At 36.0% G+C, this 21,312-nt stretch overlaps 1 protein-coding gene across 4 annotated transcripts in view; it reads left to right on the plus strand.

The window, feature by feature from the left end:
- The window catches only part of LOC150099935 (murinoglobulin-1-like), a 139,700-nt gene that overhangs the window by 45,149 nt on the left and 73,239 nt on the right, over positions 1 to 21,312 (plus strand). For 3 of the 4 annotated variants that reach the window (XM_090402815.1, XM_090402816.1, XM_090402814.1), the window contains exons 8-13: positions 930 to 1,011; positions 6,689 to 6,779; positions 6,920 to 7,046; positions 7,167 to 7,294; positions 10,430 to 10,594; positions 10,725 to 10,931. In XM_090402815.1, coding sequence (XP_090258941.1) covers positions 930 to 1,011; positions 6,689 to 6,779; positions 6,920 to 7,046; positions 7,167 to 7,294; positions 10,430 to 10,594; positions 10,725 to 10,931 — 800 coding nt within the window. The remainder of the gene's footprint in view (positions 1 to 929; positions 1,012 to 6,688; positions 6,780 to 6,919; positions 7,047 to 7,166; positions 7,295 to 10,429; positions 10,595 to 10,724; positions 10,932 to 21,312) is intronic. The other variant, XM_090402817.1, reaches the window with a different exon arrangement.

The raw sequence follows: 21,312 nt of genomic DNA on the forward strand, positions 1-21,312 counted from the left end.
TCCTTGTTACTGGTTGTCTAGATTCCAATACGCCACATAAGTGTGTTATAAAATTTTTATCATCATCATCATCATCAAATTCTGACATGTACCCTCAAGGGGTGTACAGGATAGCATAGCGCTACATAAAAAATTTACATCATTACTAACTTTCTATCTACAATTTTCCTCCAACATTATCAGATCTTAGATTTCTATCCTCTAAGGCACTTTGTACCGTATCAATCCACGTATATCTTGGTCTTCCTCTGGGTCGTGTTCCTGCCAACCTGGCAGAGAACACTTGTTTTGCTAATTAAATGTTTCATTAGAATTCTAAATATTTTTGGGCATTAAGTCGTTCCTCTTACCTTATCAAATAACTAAGAAGAATTCTTTCGCTACCTTGAAACATGCAGTTATGTAATTCTGTAATTTCATCTTTTCACAAAAATACGTTTTCTAGCAAATCTTCCGAATCATCACATGGAAAATGCTCCGAAAACATTCAAAGGGATATATTATAGCATTTTACTCGCACGCAAACACAATATTAGTGAAGCTGTAAAAATACTCAACAAGAAACCCAAAGAATTGAACCCAATTCCGTAGATTTCAAATATAAGCACACACAGATCTAGCAAAATAAAATAAAACAAAATCGATATTAAGAATAAAAGTAATGCTTTCTACGACCTGCTCACAGATACCATGGAAAAGCACTCTTCTTCTTTTTTCTCTTTTTTTTTGGAAATCAGGCGGAAATACACATTCGTCAGTTGGTTAATTTAGAGCCAGTCGTTCGTTACTAACGCAAGTTAATCTCTGAACCTATCCCATAACAAGTTGAAAAACAAAAACCGAGAGTGGAGAAATTTCTTGCATAAAGTGAACCATGAGCAACAGAATAAATAACTGCAATCTCACTTCCATTTCTTTATTGTTTTCAGTGCCAAAATTTCAACTGTTGATAAATGCTGTTACGAATACATGGATTCAAGACTCTCAAGCCAAATTTACCATCTGTGCCAGGTGAGATTTGAACGTTTTCTAGAGAATTTTCCTATTTTTCGGTTTCCTTCAAGAATTTGAAAAGAGTCCTTTTTTATTAAAAGAGGGAACACATAAGATGCACATCACTGAACTTGGTCATCTCTCTCTCTCTCTCTCTCTCTAGTAATTCGAACAATACAAAACAGTTTTGTTTATACAATCGGGAAATAAATAAAATCGTCATAAAATATTTGCCCATATTTATTTTGTAATTTTCATACGAAATTATCTGATGTTTGAAGACTTCACTTATTTTAAACGTTAAAAAAATGAGAGTTATTCTGGCCAGAGATCACACGCATTTATAGCAATAATCAAGTGAATCCAAGGGACTTAAAACAGAATCCTTGTGTCACAAAGAAAGAGATGAATTGCTGATAAAACCCACCTCAGAAACGCAACCTTTGATTTAGAGGAAGAAATAACCACAAGAGACATAATACGCAAGATATTTAAACTAACAAGTACGCTAAGGATAAACGTGCAAAAAAAGAACAGAAGAATATCCAATTAACTAAATCGATGTATATCATATCAAGGATTATCATCAGTTAATAAGTTATTTCAAAAATCATCATAGAAGATTACTTAATATCTAACTACGAAACGAATGGGTTGCTAACTGGCGTGAGCCAGTTGATGGTGAATGAACTAATATAGAAAAGTCATGCCAATGATTTGACTCCGCGAGAAATTAATTGACTAGTGTTCGTGTTCTGCTAACATATGACAGGGTGGTGCCAGTGAATTCACCCATTTGTTTAGTTTCTTCCAAAAAGTTATTTCAAAATTTATCATAGAAAAGTTTGAAAAATGATACTCATGCAAGCGATTTCAACACATATCAGGAAGAGAGAGGAACGATAAAATATTTCTCTCCGATAACTCAAGAACTACTTCTATTTCTAACCTATATGCTGTGACAAAAAAAATACGACCCAGAAAACGTAAGGAAGGTTATGAGGAAGGCATCGTTAGATCCATTCAATTCCGTTTGTCATCTATAGTGGGCGTGAGGAAGACCTATACTCTTATTTATCCCCTGTGTTGAATAAATATAAATTAGGTTAATACTAACTTCCATCAGCAATGCGTTTCTGTGTCTCTTTCCTAACCTTCCGGATCAGGGACAAGACCGATAGTAGTTATTTCTAACACAACTATAGAATTAATAAGTTAAAATGTTTAAGCAGTCGCTTAAACTGCCAATTTAATATTTTTCGGAAAAGACTGGCTTATTCCAAATAAAGTTATTCATTTGGATACTTCCAATTTTCATATCTGGTTCTGGTCTTTAAAATTAGCTTTGCTGGTTTGCTGCCGTACCTTTACAATATGATCCGTGTATTTAAAAAATAAAGCGAAAACTGAAGTAGGGCAGGGCGACCACTTGTAAGAAGTATTTTGTTTTACTCTCAAGTGGATTTATATAACTTGTTTCAGTCTCGTTTTATCCACTGACCTACAACATTAATGAAGATGATGCACAGCGTGTTTCTTGTTAATCTCGGATTGTATTGATTAAAGAAAATTGTATTGGCTTGGCCAGAGAGGACAGCTAGGATGAGAAGTTGCATCGATATACTCGTACATTTACGATTGAACTATGTATGGACGTTCACCAGTGGATGCACAAAGAAAGAGAGAGAGAGAGAGAGAGAGAGAGTATCAGTCCATGTTTTCCTGAGAGATTGCCAAGTGATATTGCATTTTCTCTTCAGTATGTATTCAGTGGCATAAGACAAACTTCAGCTTCTCAATCAATTTCTGTCTCTCTCCCTCTCTCTATCCTTCTCTATCTCTATGCAGTCTTCTCTTCTTTTTCTTTCTTAGCAAGCAACTTCGCTCTTCAATGGCATAAGATTGATTGAGAAGCTGAAGTTCTGTCTTATGCCACTGAATATATACTGAAGAGGAAATGCAATATCACTTGGCAATCTCTGAGGAAAACATGGACTGATACACCTAGAAAGCAACTTCTCCGCATGAGCGAAGTTGCTTGCTAAGAAAGAAAAAGAGAAGACAGGTAAAGACGGCATTAAAATTGGATAATCCTAATCATTTGACCGACAGAACGTTGGTGAATTATTACCATTATATGCTGTTGTGGGTTATTATTATTTTTTTTTGTGCTGGATCTTGAAAAATAACGGGTAATTCAACCCTTCTTCCAACTTGACCCGAGAATTAGACAAAGTGATCCAGTATGCATTCCAGTAAAGATAAACGTTACAGTATTTTTAATTAGAATGTAGAGGTCACCATGATCATATGAATTAGGAGAGTGGCAAAGATGGCATGAAAATCTGCAAGGCAGTCAAAAGCCAGAAGAGGTTTTTTTAGCAAATAAGGCTAGATCTGTCAATAGCACAAGTTCAATCTTTCTTGCAGAAGACACACTGTGCAAAAGAACTGCAATCGTGCATTAGTAAGGAATAATACATTCTTGCCTGTAAATTGTATCAACATCATGGCTATAAATATATTCGTGGATTTCAGCAGAATGAATTTGATGTTTTTTTATTGTATTAAATTGAATGTTGCTTTTTCTTCTTTTTTTGGAATGTACTATTTTTGTTTTTGTTACCTGTTGAACATATTGTTTTGTGTTTTTTTATTTACAAGGGGACAACGCCCCCCCCGCTGGCGCCTACGGCGCCCAACCCACCGAGTTCCCGACTGGTAGGCCGAATCTCCTTGAATTCTGATGACTCGAATTTTGAAGACTCGACACTCAGGGTAACCCTGAGTTTCAAAACGTTTCAAATAACTTGACAAAAAACGTGACATAAAAACGTTACATAAAAAGGCTTATCATTTTATATACAGGGTTTCCCAAAATTCACGCAAGATTTAAATTTAGCGCCATTTGTGCGGTAAAGTGTTGTCAACGAGAAAAAAAAACAGACAACGTGACAGCTGACAGTTCAGGTTTATTAAAAATGGAGCGCTACACGAAAGAACAACGCATTTTCATTGTTGAGCAATATTTTAAAAATAATGAAGGTTTGGCAGCTACAGTTCGCAATTTTCGTACAAAATCATCTTCAGCGATGACGCTCATTTTCATCTTGATGGCTTCGTTAATCGACAAAATTGTCGCATTTAGGGTTCAGAAAATCCACGAGTGATTGTTGAGAAACAAATGCATCCACAACGTGTCACTGTTTGGTGCGGATTTTCGGCTGGAGGCATCATCGGTCCATTCTTCTTCGAAAATGCGGCTGGTAAGGCAATAACAGTTAATGGTGCTCGCTATCGCGACATGATAATCCAGTTTTTCGTTCCTAAATTGCAAGATATGGATGTGGACGACATGTGGTTTCAACAAGACGCTGCCACATGCCATACACCCAGAGAAACAATTCAATTACTGCATGAGTCATTTCCTGGTCGTGTAATTTCCCGTTTTGGTGATCAGAATTGACCGCCCAGATCATGTGACTTAACGCCGTCGGACTTTTTTCTTTGGGGTTTTTTGAAGTCTAAGGTTTATGCCAACAAGCCCACGACCACTCACGCCTTGAAGGAGGAAATTAAGCCCAATTATGCAAAACGGTCATGGAAAATTTCGATAAAAGAGTGCGTATGTGCCTGTAAAGCCGTGGAGGCCATTTACCCGATATGCTATTCCATGCATAACCCTATACTGTATACTTTATGAATCAATAAGAAATGACAATTTTTAACTAAAAACCTGTGTTTTCTATCAAAATTACTTCTTGGGTGAATTTTGGGACACCCTGTATATAGGGTGGATTTTGAGGATTCGAGATCTTTCAGTGATTTTTTTCTGTTGTTCTTCAGAGGGACACATCTCCAGTGTGTTCGTTAGAGATTGTCAGCAGATACTGCATGGGTTGTTCTTTTATTAAGAAGTGTTTGCCTTTGATATGAATGCTATTTAATTATTTGCGTGTATAGTTCTCCTTTAAAAAATGCACTTCCTTGTTTCTTTTTAAATACTTCGTTCATAATTTGTTTTCAGTGTGATAGTCGTTTATATCTTGTTAAAACTATACGGCAAATATTTTGTATATTCTTAAATCCTGAATCAGCATGATAGTATTACTATATACTAACTGTTTTGTCTTTATATGTGAATTTATGCATTTCATTATGTTGGAACATTTTATTTGTAATGACTAGTACATGTACAAAATCCAGAAGGTACTCACTAATATTATTTACTTGAGCCTTTTATTTAACGGTTCCTCACAGTCATGTCTTTTTATTTGCCAACGATGTTCTACTCGGTTGGCTAGATCTCCAACAAATACTATCTTTCCAGTTTGCCAGTCAGCAGCTTTCTAATGATCCCTGAATAAGTATGATGGCTGATCACACCATGTGATGAAAGTCATTTCTTATTAACAAAACATTGATGTTCCAATTGTGAGTCGAACCCAGAACACTTTGGATTGGGAGCTGAGACGCTAACCACATGGACGACTTGGCAGAGAATATATTTTCTGGTTTAACAGACCACTAAATATAATATATTGTCAAGGAATACATGCAATACAAACTGTCTGAATTTTGCATATCATGCAAAATTCAGACAGTTTAAAAAAAGCTATGTATAGGTAACTAATCTTTTGCGATTATGTGTGCTTACAGATGTTAACATGATGGATCAAAGTATCTAAATTATCTGACTGAGGTTATGGATGAGACGTCGCGTGATCTCTGCTAGCTCCTGAAATTTGCTTTCCGTCTTATGACATAATTGGTGTATAATTTTAGATGCATTCCATTGTACTCGTTATGTTTATTAACGGCCACCATCCAGGTTGACTGAGGATATTGGATGAGGTGAAAGAACTACGTCCTTGTATCTGGCAGTATTCATTCTGAAAGGATATGTTTTGTCTGCCCTTAGTAGAGGATATTGCAATACTATCATACTGACTAAACGCGGAATATTTAGATGACTATATGTACTCTTCACTATTATACATTAATTATTACAAAAATGTACATTAATTGTACATTTTTGAAGAATATAAAACTCTTATATATTATTAATTAAGGAAAGCAAAATGATGATTTTAGGTGAGTGCTGAGTTTTTTTGGTTAGATGACGCCTTTAATTGCTCTGCTTTTTTTCATAACGATCCTTTGAAGAAGATTACCCACGAACTGGAATTTGAGCAATTTTCCTGAAGATATAGATATAATTTTTCTGTGGAGAGCCAGACAGACATATACAAAAGTGCTACTTCAGCTAGCCACATGGAAGAAGTTACTTTTGTCTGAAATCAAAACAGCAAATTAAGTTATTAGAACATTCGAAATCTTATAATTTAGCCATCATACATTATTTGAGTGCAACAGGTAAGTACATGCTAGGGATCATATTAACAATATGTTGATAAGACAAAGATTTGTAGTTCTTCACTAGCAACACGAGTCTTGATAAACGAAACGCTGTTATCAACAGATGGAGATAAAATTGCAACTAATTTCAATTTATCAGTTGAAAATAGAAGAGGAAATCCTGGTGAGCCCAGTGTTTCATTATTTTTAAATTCGTTATAAAACTGATTTTTGTAAATACAAATTTAACGATGATAATTCTTACAAAATCATATTCATTCTAAGAGCAGCATAATTGGAAGATCAGTTTGGAGATTACTCGTCGTTTTTCTTTCAGGTACACTCACGGGAAAGATGTGGATGGATCTCTCAAAGTAACGCCATTCATTGATAATGAACAACTAGTGGATGGGATAGTTATAACAGAGGTGAGGATTACTTTTTTTTTCGTTTGCAAATCATCAGCCTTTCCTCTATGACTGAATCAGTATCCTTCAACAAAAAGTTAATAAATGAACTATAAGTGAAGTAAAAATGAAACGTTGAAACCTGCTCTCTTTCTAAATAGATCAAAGGATGTAGCAACTACACCATGAACATACCGCAGAGGTTCCTGTACTCAATGGAAGAGAAACCTCTGAAGTATTCCGTCTCGGTCATTGAACTGCTGGTAGAAGTACTGGATATTGACACTGGTTAGTAAATCGCTATTAATATTGCACTATTTCATATATAAAATTGATTCATATGAATTTCTTCAACTAATTAATTACGGCTAATTCTTTCTCGGTATTCTTCTTTTTTCATTGCTATAGACATTAAAGCGGAGATCACTTTTGTCCATTTGAGACAGAGGAATCCTGTCAAGCTATCATTCTCAGCATGCACCTCCAAACACCACAATAAACAGTTTTGCGAAAAGGGTCCCCCTTATCGCGGGATGGTGAGTTTTGCTTTAATTGAAGAAAACAATAAATAATAAATGAGAGCATAATAAATTATGCACTGTACTTTAAATGAATGGGCCACAATTACACCCTTTTATTTATGAATGAGTATCACACATGCCATTTCTTGTTACATCATTGAGTTGAGTTAAGTGTAATTTAAACAGATATATTTAAGCATTTCTCATCACTGGCACGAAATAAACAGGGTGTAATCGTATCGGAGTAAGATCGTAATGGTACTCTTTCAGTACTTACTGTGAACAAACGCTCAATAGCAAGATATGTTTTAAGCTATTGCATTCTAGGAAGCCTACAACACATGCCTGCATAGAAACTAGAGGTTTACGATGTTTTCTCTTGTTATTCATCTTAAACATAATTTTATGTATTTTTAATTTATTTTTTACATAATCCGGAAACTTTCTCTAGCGACCAAACATGAAATTATATCTAGCTATTACAACGTCCAGTAAGCTGTGCGAATGTGCATGAGTCCTACTAACTCATCTTAAACCGAAGAGGACTGATAATAATTATTCGTGTGCCATACACGAGATTCGAATCCAAGTCTTTCAACTAAACCGACAGAAACACGGAGGATCCATTATCATTAGGAATATTAGTAGTAGAATTAGTATGTGACTTCCGCATGCACACATCAGTTTTATGGGATGAAATTTACCCAGACTGGTATTTCAAGTTTTCACAAACATTCCTCGAATCGTTACAGTTTTCAGTTCAATTATAATCGGTTGCTACAAAGAGACGACGTGTTGAAATTATATATCATAATAACTCTCTGAGATCGTGGAATTAGAAGTTGGCTGTGCAATAACGTTTCTGCGCAGTTCAGTTTTAGTTCTAACTGGATCACTTTTATTATAACATTTTCGTAAAGAAGCTTAAATGATAGTAGATCCCCCTCTGACTGGATGAAATTTAATGATATTTTATGATTAAATTCTGTGTTAAAATTTGCAAGTTTTTATGTCAATCTGACCATCTTTGTTGCGAAAAAATTAGGTAAGATAAATTACTCTGAGCCCACTGAAGCAGTATGTATACTTACAAACAATTGTTTCTAAAATACCGAAAAATAATTATTACATATCAGTGACTATTTACGTATCTTGCCTGTATCTTGAGTAACGTTAGATATTGCTACCGAACACTTTTAAACAATGGTTCGCAAGAAATAATTTCTTGAAAAATTATGAAAGAAGTCATGGAAAAATTATCGGTGAATTGATTTTTCGATGAATTGCATTTGCACGAATTTTCGTGGGATGAAATATGGTTCAACGGATTGTTTATTCGACAGGTTATCTTTTCAGTGAATCGCCATTCGTTAAGTTGTTGTTCGATGAATTGTATATTCGACGAATTCCTTTTTTCATGAATTTTCTTTCGATGAACTGTTTTCGGTGAATTTTCATGGAACCCTTGCAGATAGTGTGTGTTGGTAGCTACATCGAGATACGCCAGCACATCGAAATTAGTATCATTAATAAAAGGTTGTGAAAGTAGCCAAAGGAAAATACTGGAAGTAGTTAAACGAAACCCAAGGAGGGTATTTGATACAAATATAGTACATAAAATCAGGAATGTGACCAATTATTCTGGAAGAAATTGAAAAATAGTTTTCAGAATTGTAATAAAATTGTACCAGAATTGGAATAGAAAAAAAAAATAAATAAAGATATAGATGTCAGGAGTTGAAACACTCTTAAAATGAGGAAAGCCAAGACAGATCATTGATAGGAAAAACTGAATGCGTTTAAAAATGAAATTCAGTTAGAAAAATCTCTCATAAACCGATCATAGTATGAAGACCCGGAGCACATAATATTTGGCTAAAAATACTCAAATGTGGATTTATAAAAGTTACGAAATGAATACTTTTGCATAATTTAGGACAACTGAATAGAAAGTCAAATTTTGGATGATAAATCTAGACCGTTTATAGATAGTTACTGAAAGTACCTATCTATAAAAAAAGAAGGAAAATAACCATGTATAAATTGCAGAAGAATTTCCCCAACCAGCATTATAGGCAAGATTGATAGAAGCAGATTTGAAAAGAGGCTACGGAAAATTTGGGGAAATGAATTACTGAGGTACATGCTAATTTGCACTTGTCCTTCCCAATTTAGTGAAGGCCAGCCTTAATTAGTTCTGCTTGTTCTTCACCATATGGAGGAGAAGCCTGAGAACCATAGGCAGAAATTACATGATGAGATATTCATTTTAAGACATATTTATCAGAAATCATGGGAGTATCGTCCGCTCGGTTATCCTAGTAGCTATGCGCTTCGCAACCATATCCCGTGGGAAGGAGTGTCCGAGATTCGAAACAGTCGATGACGTGAGGAGATTAAGGGTCTTCCTCAGCCATAGCCAAATTTGCCTGTCTTTGGCGTGGACAGCAGTTTTTTCCCACCAGTTTATCTGGGGTTTTTCATCTCGAAAGCAGGCAAACCGGCATCTTGAACACTCAGGCTACAGCCATAGGATAGGCAAGGAAGGCAACGGGAAACCACCTTGCTCATAATCATTTCCCTAGTATGGTAGCATAGCATATACCACCACCAACCGTATGGCTGAGGGAATAGAATAAGAATAACAGGGGAATATTGAAGTTTTTTAGATCTTGAGAATGCATTCAAAAAGGTGCCACGATAAAAGTTGTTCCTTGAGGTACGCACGGAGGAAATGGAACATTACACACTCAACAAATAGGAAGATTTAGTAAAAGCGTGTATTTCAAAAAAATACGAGAATAAGTGTGAATGCACAAAATGTACAGCATGTAAAAGTATTCAGATTGTAAAGTATTATTTCTGGATGATAAGAAAACACAAATGATTTAACTGAACTTAGAAGTAGAAAAATAGAAACTGGCACAGTTTAAAAAATTCCGTTTCTTCGGCACAGTGAAAACACACAAGCTGAATTACGAAGAAACCATTAAATACCGAATGTATATTGGGTGGTGTACTATATGATAATTTTGGGACACAAGGAACATACTTTTGATCCATGTCTTTAGAGAACGAACTATAATTGTGTATTTCCCACCACTACTTGTTAATTGTTAATTTCTATAAAACTGTCCTGTTGAATTTCAGTTGCGAATTGAGGATTTGGACGGGAATCCACTTGCTCGAAAATCGATAAAATTGTGTGCTTGGGACAAAACATTCGACGTGTGCAAATATTATGATTCTGATGATGAGGGAAAAGTGAGATTTACTATTTTCACAGCTCAGTTCCAGTGGGACTTTACCATTACGGTAAGTTTATTACAACTAAAATGTAGGGGTAAGAGCGAAACATGCTTCTCATTTCTCGCGCAATTGATAAAACGTATATGTGTTGTGCAGTACTATTATGTAAGCTCCTGACGTTCTTTAAATTTTGTAGGCAGAATACTCGTTTGATATATTTCAAGAAACAAGAAAAGAGACCATGCGACAGAAGGCAGAATTAATAATTCGGCGGTCATATTGGGCCCAGGATAATTATTTTCAACTCACAGAAGTGGAGGAAGTCGTGGCATGCGACCAGCTCCATGAATTCGAGATTCAGTATTCAGGTGAAATTGGAGAGGCTTACGTATTCTATTACAAGGTAAGATGAAAGATGATTTAGTTACAGTTAATTTATCAATTAACTGTAACTAAATCTGCGAAGAGCTAGAGAAAATGCATGTGTTTTAAGATATATTAAAAATCAATAAAGAAGGGGATTGCAATATTTGTGTGGTATATTTGAATTACTCAAAGGTGTAATGTGGAAGGGGTGTACGAGGCTTTCCTCCGACTACAATGATGCAATCCGCAAAAGGTCAGGGACAAAACGGGACATTCAATACATCGTCAACACTGTTTCCCATTGTACATATGGCCAAAAAAAGTTATAAATTATTTATAAAAAATTATATATTAAAACATATCTATATATATCCTTACACGTCAGTTCACACTTCACGCACACAAAACACATGAATATCAGAAAACAAAACACAAAAAACAGAAAAAAAAGGCACTGATGTTTGGGTGCTATTCTCACTGCACACTCCGTCTCACCTTATGGGTGATTTTAAACCACTGGAACGCTAAGAATTTGGCTAGCTGCACCATCCATACATCTGTTCAAAGGGCTGAAAAATGTTGGTATTTGTGACTGCACACCCGGGCTCTAAACCCGAATGTGATGCATTGTTTACTCGTCGAAAAGTGTCTTCTTCATGAAGAATTAGTATATTGTGTTTAATTTTAGGAGTCACACGAAGCCGGGCAGCGAATACATATTGAAAGAAATGTGTACAGATTTACAAATTCAACCGACAATTTGAAAATAGTATATAGACAATGGTAACTAGTCGAACAGAACCGATTTGTGGGTATTGGCAATACCTATAGAATAGATATAAACAGAAAGAGAGTATCAATTAAAAACAGACAAGAGATCGTCCATGCGAGAGCGGATTTATTTGTCTTAAAGCGGCTGCTTTCTTGTGCACAGATTTCTTAGCCAGATGCCTGTGACAAAATCGCAGCTGATGTGTTGATTAGAGGAAAGCTGCAAGATTTTTAAACAGAAATAAGTATGGATGCAATGCACTCTGACAAGGAAATATTATAGGTAGAGTTCAGAACAAGAAGGGGGTGGTTGATTTTGAGTGGTCTTTCCTCTATGAATGAAGTGAGTACTGAGTTAACGGAGTAATGAAGCTCACCAGGTTTGTCTGACACGAGTGGAATATGACAAGAGATAAGCAGAATAAAGAGCGCACAACGATAATACCTACGCAGACAGAATTAAGAGCCCTGCCAAGTGCATTAATTAAGTTTCAAGGAAGCCGACTTCCTTGCCAGTGAGAAGTTCTGGAGCCTAACAAAGAAAATGGAAAGGAATATCTCATGTCTTAGTTTTAATTACGAAATTGAGAAATTGCAAATCGGTAAAGTAATATACAGCTTTGCTAATAATATTAATTATCCAGAAGTATATTTTACCTCATATTAAAGAAAAGAGAATTTTTTTATGTGGCTCACACCTACGACGGGTTTCTTGAGAACCTATAGTACGTTTGTAACTTGAGTGCTCTAGGATTATTTTTCTTTCATATTCTTATTAATTCTCTCTCTCTCTCTCTCTCTCTCTCTATATATATATATATATATATATATATAGGTAACTCTCTTTATACTCGCGGGTTGCATTCTTGAGAATCGCTGCGTAAATCGAATCGCGTAAAACGGGAGGCAACTGATAATAGAGGTTGTGTTTCGAAACCATCGAGATTCCTATCTTTTAAAAATTAGTTTAATAGAAGATGCACCCATTTTTTATAGGTGTATGGTTATAAAAGGTGTCGTTTGATTTTTATCTTTTGTCAGAACTTCGTGTAAATGTTTCTCTTTCTCTCGCGTGACCACCCAACACAAAAGCACGTTCTGCTGGTTCTAATGCTCAGTCCATATAAGTCATCATCCTTTCCGTTTCTTCGCTCCATGGCATCTGGATTTCTTAATTCAGATCACTCTGAGATTCGTGAACGACCAAGCGACCTAACAAATTGTATCAGCATTATCACGAATGGTCTGCACTGTAGAGTTATTCAGTCCTGAATGTGGCGCTATGAATGTCAATGCTACGTTCATCTCTATCAAACTGGTTCAGAACTTTCAACATTGTCTGTAAGGAGTGGGAATTTCTTGGCCTTTTCTGCTTGGTATTGTTCAAATTCTTCTTGTCCATGTAAATTTCCTTTCTTAATCTCTTGTTAGCCATTTTGCAGAAAGAGGGCAGCAGTTATTTACAGATAAAGACAACAATGCACAAGATAAACTGTGCGCGAAGGTATATGATGTGTATAGAAGGTGTCCCATAAATTTGTAAATATTTGAATAATTCATAAAATTCGGAAAAACTGGTATATTAGGGTGCGGTTTGCACGAGAGGGAATCGGAAGTAGAGGGATTTTTTTTTTCTGACTGGGAAAATAGTTCAAATTTTCACCAGTAGAGTGCGTGTAACTCATGGTTCATTTGTGAGGTAAGTGAAAATGAGAATCCATGTAATGGAAGCATGTGAATTCCCAGTCGTTGGTGAGAACAGAAATATTTTTTTTTGTGCAAAGAAGGTTTGTTGCTGTGATGGTGACATGGGTGGATAAGGCATTCTTAATAAAGTTGATTTAGATAAGCGGGGAATCAGAAGCTTTAAAAGTCCATGTGTATGAAGAAAGGTCCAGGTCCTATCACTTTTGACGCACTACAGTCTCTAACACGACGTTTCGATGAAACTGGAAATTTGTAGATCGCCATGGCACCGGAGGCCAGTGTTATCCGAAGACCGTACCATCGTTGTGGTATTGCAAATGAATGCCCTAAGATCACAATCAACAAGCGATGTAAGTAGTACACATCCATATTACGAAAACATCCATATTACGCATCCCTCATGGTGTGTTAAACTTGTAAACATTCAAGCTGCAATCTCTTGTCTAGCTGTTATCAAGCGATGCCACTAAGTGGACGTAATTCGCAACGTGAGCATTGACAAAAGTCGCATAAGATCCACAATGGCTGGACAAATCTATTGAACAGACGAAGCTCATTTTTTCCTTGCATGGGACAGTAAATACACATAACTGTCGAATTTGGGAACAGGCAATCCAGACGCCTACACAGAGGATCCGTTGCATTCACAGCGACTCACTGTTGAGTGTGGCTTCACGGAATTCTTCATTGTGATTCGTTTTTATTTGAAGAGCCATGTAAAACCAGAGCTGGAAGACATGCTCACTAAATGAACAGCGATAATTGCAACTGCTACCCGAAAACGTAGTATCATGCTTGTGGGGAAAATGTTCTTCACACAGTCACGTTCATGCAGGACGGGGTGCCACCTCTCATCGCATCACCGACAAAGCAGTTTCTCTTCAGCACATTTGGTCAAGAACAATTCATTAGCTGTAACTGTAACTCTGCATGCCTTCCCTCGATCCCAGAACTTCACACCAGTGGATTTTTGATTGTGGGGCTGTTTAAAGTGCAGAGTGTACCTGAGCAGCCCATCTTCCTTAGCGGATTTAAAAGATGCCTTTGCGGCGAAGTTGCTTGCATCCACACGGATATGCTCCACGCTTCTGTAAATGATGTTCTCACCCGCTCGCAACATGTAATTGTTTGTGCCAGCGGATACATTGAACAGTTACTGTAGTGATATGTAACCGGTTTCTGTATATGATTAAAAACCTTCTCAATGCCATTCTGAGTGTCATCACTGCCGGTGAAAATTTCAACTAAAATTTCTTTTCCTGCCAAAACAATTCTCCTCCTTGCGATTCACTTTCGTGCAAAAAGCAATCTAATATACCACTTTTTACAATTTTTATGAATTACTGAAATATTTACAAATTTATGGGACAACCTGTATATATTATTTTTTACATAATCCAGATATCCCAAGCCACTTCAAGTCTCCAATAAGAGTGGTGGTTGTCTCACGCCTGGCGATCAGGTTCATCTCCCACCTAAAAACAATTACACTCCATTGAATCCGCAACCTGTTGGTTTGCAGAGAGAAAACGCTAACCACTAACTCTGCTGACCAAGCTGGCTAGTTCGACGAGATTTGATTACTGAGCTACCTTAGCTCTAATGAAACTGCGTGTGTTTCCGTTATGAATATTTGAATTAAGATGGTTTGAAGATCAAATTTAATCGACGACTAAAGGAAAGTTTTTTCCATTAGGTCATTCTTCGGAAACATTAAGAATTAGTCGAATCTGGCTGAGGAATATTAAGTGAAAGGAATTTTTAACTTTTTCCACATCTCCGTATTTCAATCAAGTTGACCTCATGATGGACAAAAGTAACTAGTTTCGGATCTCATTTAAGAGGTGAAGAATGTTTATAAATTTTTTTAGTAAGGTGAGTTTGGTGATCTTATACATACTGACAGGAACTGCATCTCGATAATGCTGGTTTTTCATTCCCCAAACCAGCCAATGAAACACAAGCAATACATCATCATCGTCGACTTCATCATGAACAACAAATACTTCACATGCACTCTCAAGGAATGTACACGATATTATTATAGTACTACTTGAAGATGGGAATTTTCCAAGAGATAATACCTACTTCAAGAACTTAAATCATTACTAACTTCCTATCCACAATCTTCCCCCAAATAAATCTGTTATCTGGCAATATTCCTACATTACCAGAGCTTATATTTCTGTTTTCTGAGGCACGTTTTACTGTATCAATTCACCTATACCGCGAATTTTTCTGGGTCATTATTTTCCTGCCAATTTGGACGAGAACACTTGTTTTGCTAATCTTTCCTCTCCCATTCTGTTTAAGTGACCATACCACCTGACATTATCGCTGCTAAAACATTCCTGTGTTATATCCTCGTTTTTAATATGAAATTGCCTTTGATGCCATCTGTACAAATCCATATTCTTTCTGAGTATTCTCATATCTGTAGTCTCTAGTCTTTGGTCAAGCGTTTAATTTCTAACCCAGCTCTCAGATCCAAGTTAAAATTGGTTTCAATGCTATCTCTTATTCTACGTACATTTATTCATCTGACTTCCTACTACCGGCTTTGTAGATTCTGTTGTATATGTCCATATTTAATTTGCCATCTTCATTAACATCGTGCCTAAGTAGCTGAAATGTTTTTCTTCTTCTGTAGGTTCCCCATGCACGATGCAGTGATATTATTAATGTTTCTGCCTATGTTCATTGTATTTGTCTTGTTATTACTGATTTTCATACCAGATTTATTACAGCAGTTATTCAGTTTATTCAGGGAATATTTCAGTCTTGTATCGGATTTATTTAAAAGTATAACTTTTGATATGGGGTTTGATACCACTTTCCTTCATAATGTTATTCATAGAGATAACGAATAATAGAGGGGTTAATGTACATCCTTCTGTGATACCAAATTTAACACCAAACCAGCATTCTGCACGTCTTTCAGTTATAACTGCTGACTTTCATCTCAATTAAAGACTAAGTATTGCTATACTTAGTCTTTAATATAATCGCAATAACTATAACATATATGAATGGCTTTTCACTTGGTACATTATGATATTCCTTTTGAAGGAATACAAACTACAAATCTCAAATACAGATGTTTGTTATATTGCCCCATTTTCTAAACTATTTGTCTACGACAAATATTAAAGTGAATATCTGATCCTGACAGCTTCTATTTTAAAATCTGATCCCTATTTGGTTCGATTCCAGTTTGTTCTTTACCGAGCTTCCCTTCCATAATCCATATCAACCGTTCATCAAAGAATACGTGCATAAATCGTAACATGAACCCTTAGAAGGAAAATGCCTCTGCAATTCTCACATTCAGTTTTATTTCACTTTTTATATGTGGATACTATGAGAGTGCTAGTCCAATATTCTGGAATTCGTCTCTCTGTCCGTACCTTTTGAAATATGCTGTGCAGCCCCTTCAAGCCTTTTATACCTCCATACTTGAGCATTTCTGGTCGAATTGCATCTACCCCTGCTGTCTTTCCACATTTCAGGCTTTTGATAGATTTTTATACTTCAAGTATGAATATGCATTCCTGATTGCATGCTTGGTGAATGGTTTTTCACCAGTGTGCTGTCACCGCATGTTTCATTTAGCAATTTTTCGAAGTAATTACATCATACATCAAGCATACATTTTCTCAAGTTTTCATGCCGCCTTTATCTTCTCTAATTCCTTTTGCAGCTCTCTTTCCTCCATTTCTAAGCTTCTTTAACGACCACCAGAATATCTTGCTACCTTCTTGATATTTATTTTCTATGTTTTTACCAAAGTCTTCCCATGACGTTTGTTCAGCTAGTTTTACACAGTGTTTAGCTTTCTTACATTTGTCTCTATATTCTCTAAGAATACAAGCTGACTTATTCGCCAGCAACTTTCGATATGCTGTCTTCTTTTCCTTCACTGCCTGCCTCTTTGGCGTCCTGTGTCCACCATGGAGTTCAATCCTTGAAAACAACCTCACCACATGTCTGTCTCTCTGGCTGAATCAGTCAATGTTTTCTTCTGGTCTTGGCACTGAATCTCCAAGGTTTGTTTCTTGTTCTCAACTCTTTCATTGTTTCTTGAATAATGTTTGTGTATTTTACTTGACAGTTCTTATCAGAGTGCTGCTCAACTTTTATTCGCTTTAAAACTTTCTTACATGTTATTATTTACAACATGAAATTCAATTTTATCCTGCTGAGACTAAATGGTGATCACTTCCAATTTCAAATTCTCTGTACACTCTCGTGTCCTGCGCAAATGAGAAACATCACTATCAAGAATAACATAGTCAAGGCGATTTTCTGCCTCTTCTCTCCATATGAACATATGAACATTTTTATGTTGGAACATTGTGTTAGTAATAATCAGTTTACTGTCCTGAGTGGAAATCCAACAGGTATTTGCCATTACTATTAGCTATGCAGGCAATTAACAAAAATAAAACACTTTATGGAATCATACCCATATACAGTGACCTTTATTCAACTTAAAGTTGGCCAAGCGTACTTTCCTTTCTTCTTTTCATCAATGAAATAAATGTCAGAGTATGTTTTGACTTCGCGGATATCACTAATCAATATCAAAATTTTGATATAACATGAAATAAAACTATATTAGGTAATTGGCCAAATTTTATTATTCTTGAATGTTAAACTTTGCAGGCAACAATAACAACGACATGAGATTAGAATTGTATCATAAAGACTTCCCTGCAGAGATTTAATACGCAAAAACAGATAAACAAACGGTTCAAAAGTTATCTTAATTTATTGAAAAAAATAAATAGGGCTAAAGAATGAATCAAATCCTGGCAAGAAAATTTTGATAGCAAATACATCAAAAAGAGGCGATTCTATTTTACCATTCTCTTGCAGGGACTATTCGATTTGTCATATGCTCATGCACGCTCATACGATGGAAGGAATAATGCTAAACTCAGTATGAATAGTTGAGCTAATTACTAATTTTTAAACTTCCAGCTGAAATTTTGTAAGAAATAATCCACTGTTCAATGCCTGGTCGTGTGCCAAGACATTGTAGGAACAGTATTCAACATAGAAGTCCCGGAATATTAACTCCGAATTTCCAATTAGCGTATAGTGTATCCCACGACAGCTGCAAGAAATCCTTTTGAAAAATGGTCCAGGTACAGAAATGTTTTCTTCTCTTCAGTTCATAAAGATGATTCTTTCTAGTCACTATTCAATATTATGAGTTGTTGTACATAATCGTTACCCTTTCCTATCCAGAGTGAACAATCGGATGATCGTCGGAGAATCATATTTTACTGCAGTGTAGCTCTTCTCCATAAGTGACCAAGTTATTTCATCTCCACATCAGAAAGGGTCGCTCTTTACATAGCTCTTCAGATCTGTGAGAATTCGTAAAAGAAACCGTTATTAAATATACCATTCCGCGGTATTGCCCTCTTTTTAAATAAAAACAGAGTTCCGGAAATCATAGCGAGTATTGCTACCATCAATGGAAGGAAGAATGACAATCAGACCCGCTATTTTAAATGTTTTTCACGGTCAAATGGTATACCAAGCTGCCTGAAGTTGTGGTTGGCATGTCGATTAGCACAGTAGTATCAGAGATGTCCCAAATTCGAGGGAAGTTCAACGATAAAAATATTCCGCACATAGCAGCTAAATGGAACACATTAGTAAATACAATTCACTGTTGCCACTTAATATGCGAGATCGAGCTTAGAGGTAGCGCAGATATGTAGGTCTGTGTAGCGGGAAACCTTCGAGACAGAGTGATTCAATGCTTTCTCCGTGTGGATCATTCGCCCTCATTATCTACCCAGAGTAACTCAGTGGAAATGATGTTTACAATCATCAAGCCCGAAGAAAGAGCGTTCGCAAGCTCAGTTCTAGTCGCTGACTAGAAGAACTTTTTTTAAGCCTTCTGGACTGGTTCCCGATTTAGTCGATCTCGGGCATGGGCAAATGGGTTCTTTCTCCTGCATAATCGAGATTTTCGTCTCGTAAACTCAAGAAAATCGACCGTAGAACCACACTAATTTCAGACATTAAAAATATTGTGTTAGTGTTAGGTGCCACGAAGTGGTCGCACTTGTTATCCGTCTCTTCACTGCGTTCCGCTTAATTGGTGATGCCCTTCGCCAGTTATCTCAGGTTGTTTAGTAGTGGAGACTGAACTGCTCACTCAGTGTTTCCAAAATCTTAGATAGGGCTAAAACGGTCTCGGGTACTCCCTATGAGGAAATAAAAGGGCTTAGCTGATAACTGTTCAATTTTAAAATTCTATTCAGCCAATCCTATCCTATTCAAGAAATTGAATTAAAAAAACGAATTTTAACAGAAATAAAAATCAAACTAAATTCTCGATCGGAAGAATCCTAATAAAACAACAAAGACCCATAAAGGCAAAATGAGAAAAATTGATTTACGCTGTGTTGGTATTAACACTAATATAAAGACTTGCACGCTTATAGAAATCTAAATCCGATCTTAAAGGAATATCTACAGGATGATGCTTCAATTAATATCTGTCACCGAAACTTTTTAATTATACTAAAGTTGACGCCTTTTTCTCCAGAAAGGTAGCTTCAGTGAATTCGGCATTCCATGTCGGTGAGTGGCAAAATTTGAATCCATTTATGATCTGTTCTGATTCATAGGTCCTCTTCCGTCACTTCTATCAATAAAGTGACGACAGGGAACATCTTTATCTTAATCATCTTCCCAACACACAAGAAATGAGGTCGTTTACATTAGGAACTTCAAGATTTTCACAATCCGTAATTTTTCATTACCCATTTCCACCAAGCAGGCTGGAAGAGACTCAGATATCTTGCTGACATCACAATGTTTTCACAAATAATCAATTCTGGAAGAAAGTAGCTAATTATCCTCACTGTTCCAGTATACTTAAATGCTTATCCAGTTCTCGCGATGCATATATATAACTTGAGCAATATGCTATTATTTTGGTAATTCAGACCACAGCCTCATCAAAGTTACCCTTTGTTCAAAATGCGCTTCACCCGGTTATTTCTATTTTCTATCGTAATACATCAGTGGAATGACCTGCGTGCAGTTTTTCCTTTATTGATTTGAATACTGTTTTCACTCTTCAAAACTAGACATGAGCTCCATCAGATAAACGGAAATAATTCTTTCTAAAATGAAAGGCGGTAATCTCCCATTTCACTAAAAAGCCTAAACCACTCTCAAAGACTTGGGATTTTGTCAAGATGGCACAAGAAAAGTTTTAATATTTTAAAAGTTTCAAAAATTAGATGAGGTTCAAATTAATATGTGGTCCCTAGAAATATATTTTCTATGAAAAAGGCATCTCCATATGTAATTCTATTTCCAGAATTAAATTCACTTCGTATGAATAAAATTAGAATGATAAATATTTTTATTTCATTTCATGATTTGTAATATTTTAAATTAAAAATCTAACTTTTTATTATTGTACTTCTCCGTTTACCATGCTAAAGATGTTAGCATTGCATTAAAGTCAATTAACCATCTTACTAGTCATTATGGGTCATGCATGCATTATGCATCCTGACGATTAGTATCCATCATATATATCAATGTAATATCAATGGCATTACAATTTTAATATGCACTTCGCATCCATGATAACCTTGACGTCTATAGACGACTTGGCCGGTAGCGTGGGAAATAGAGAAAATTTTTCGGAAACAATTATTTCTTACATTCACAAAACCTTCCTGTTCTCACTTTCCAAGTGAACTTAATTGCATATCCAAGCTAAATAACTTGAAACTTCATTACTTAATTTATCTGTTGTGACGTCATCACATCATCCTTCCCAGGCTATCATGTTTCATCACGGTGAAGATATTACTGTCAGATCTCAAGAAGAGATGAATCGGATTAGATTTTAATACTCATTTCAAGACATATACTGTATATCCTATAAGTTATAG

This window comes from Typopeltis vanoorti, chromosome 13 (genome assembly GCF_054136105.1).
Source record: "Typopeltis vanoorti isolate ZY-2024b chromosome 13, IOZ_Tvanoo_1.0, whole genome shotgun sequence".
Taxonomy (NCBI): domain Eukaryota; kingdom Metazoa; phylum Arthropoda; class Arachnida; order Uropygi; family Thelyphonidae; genus Typopeltis; species Typopeltis vanoorti.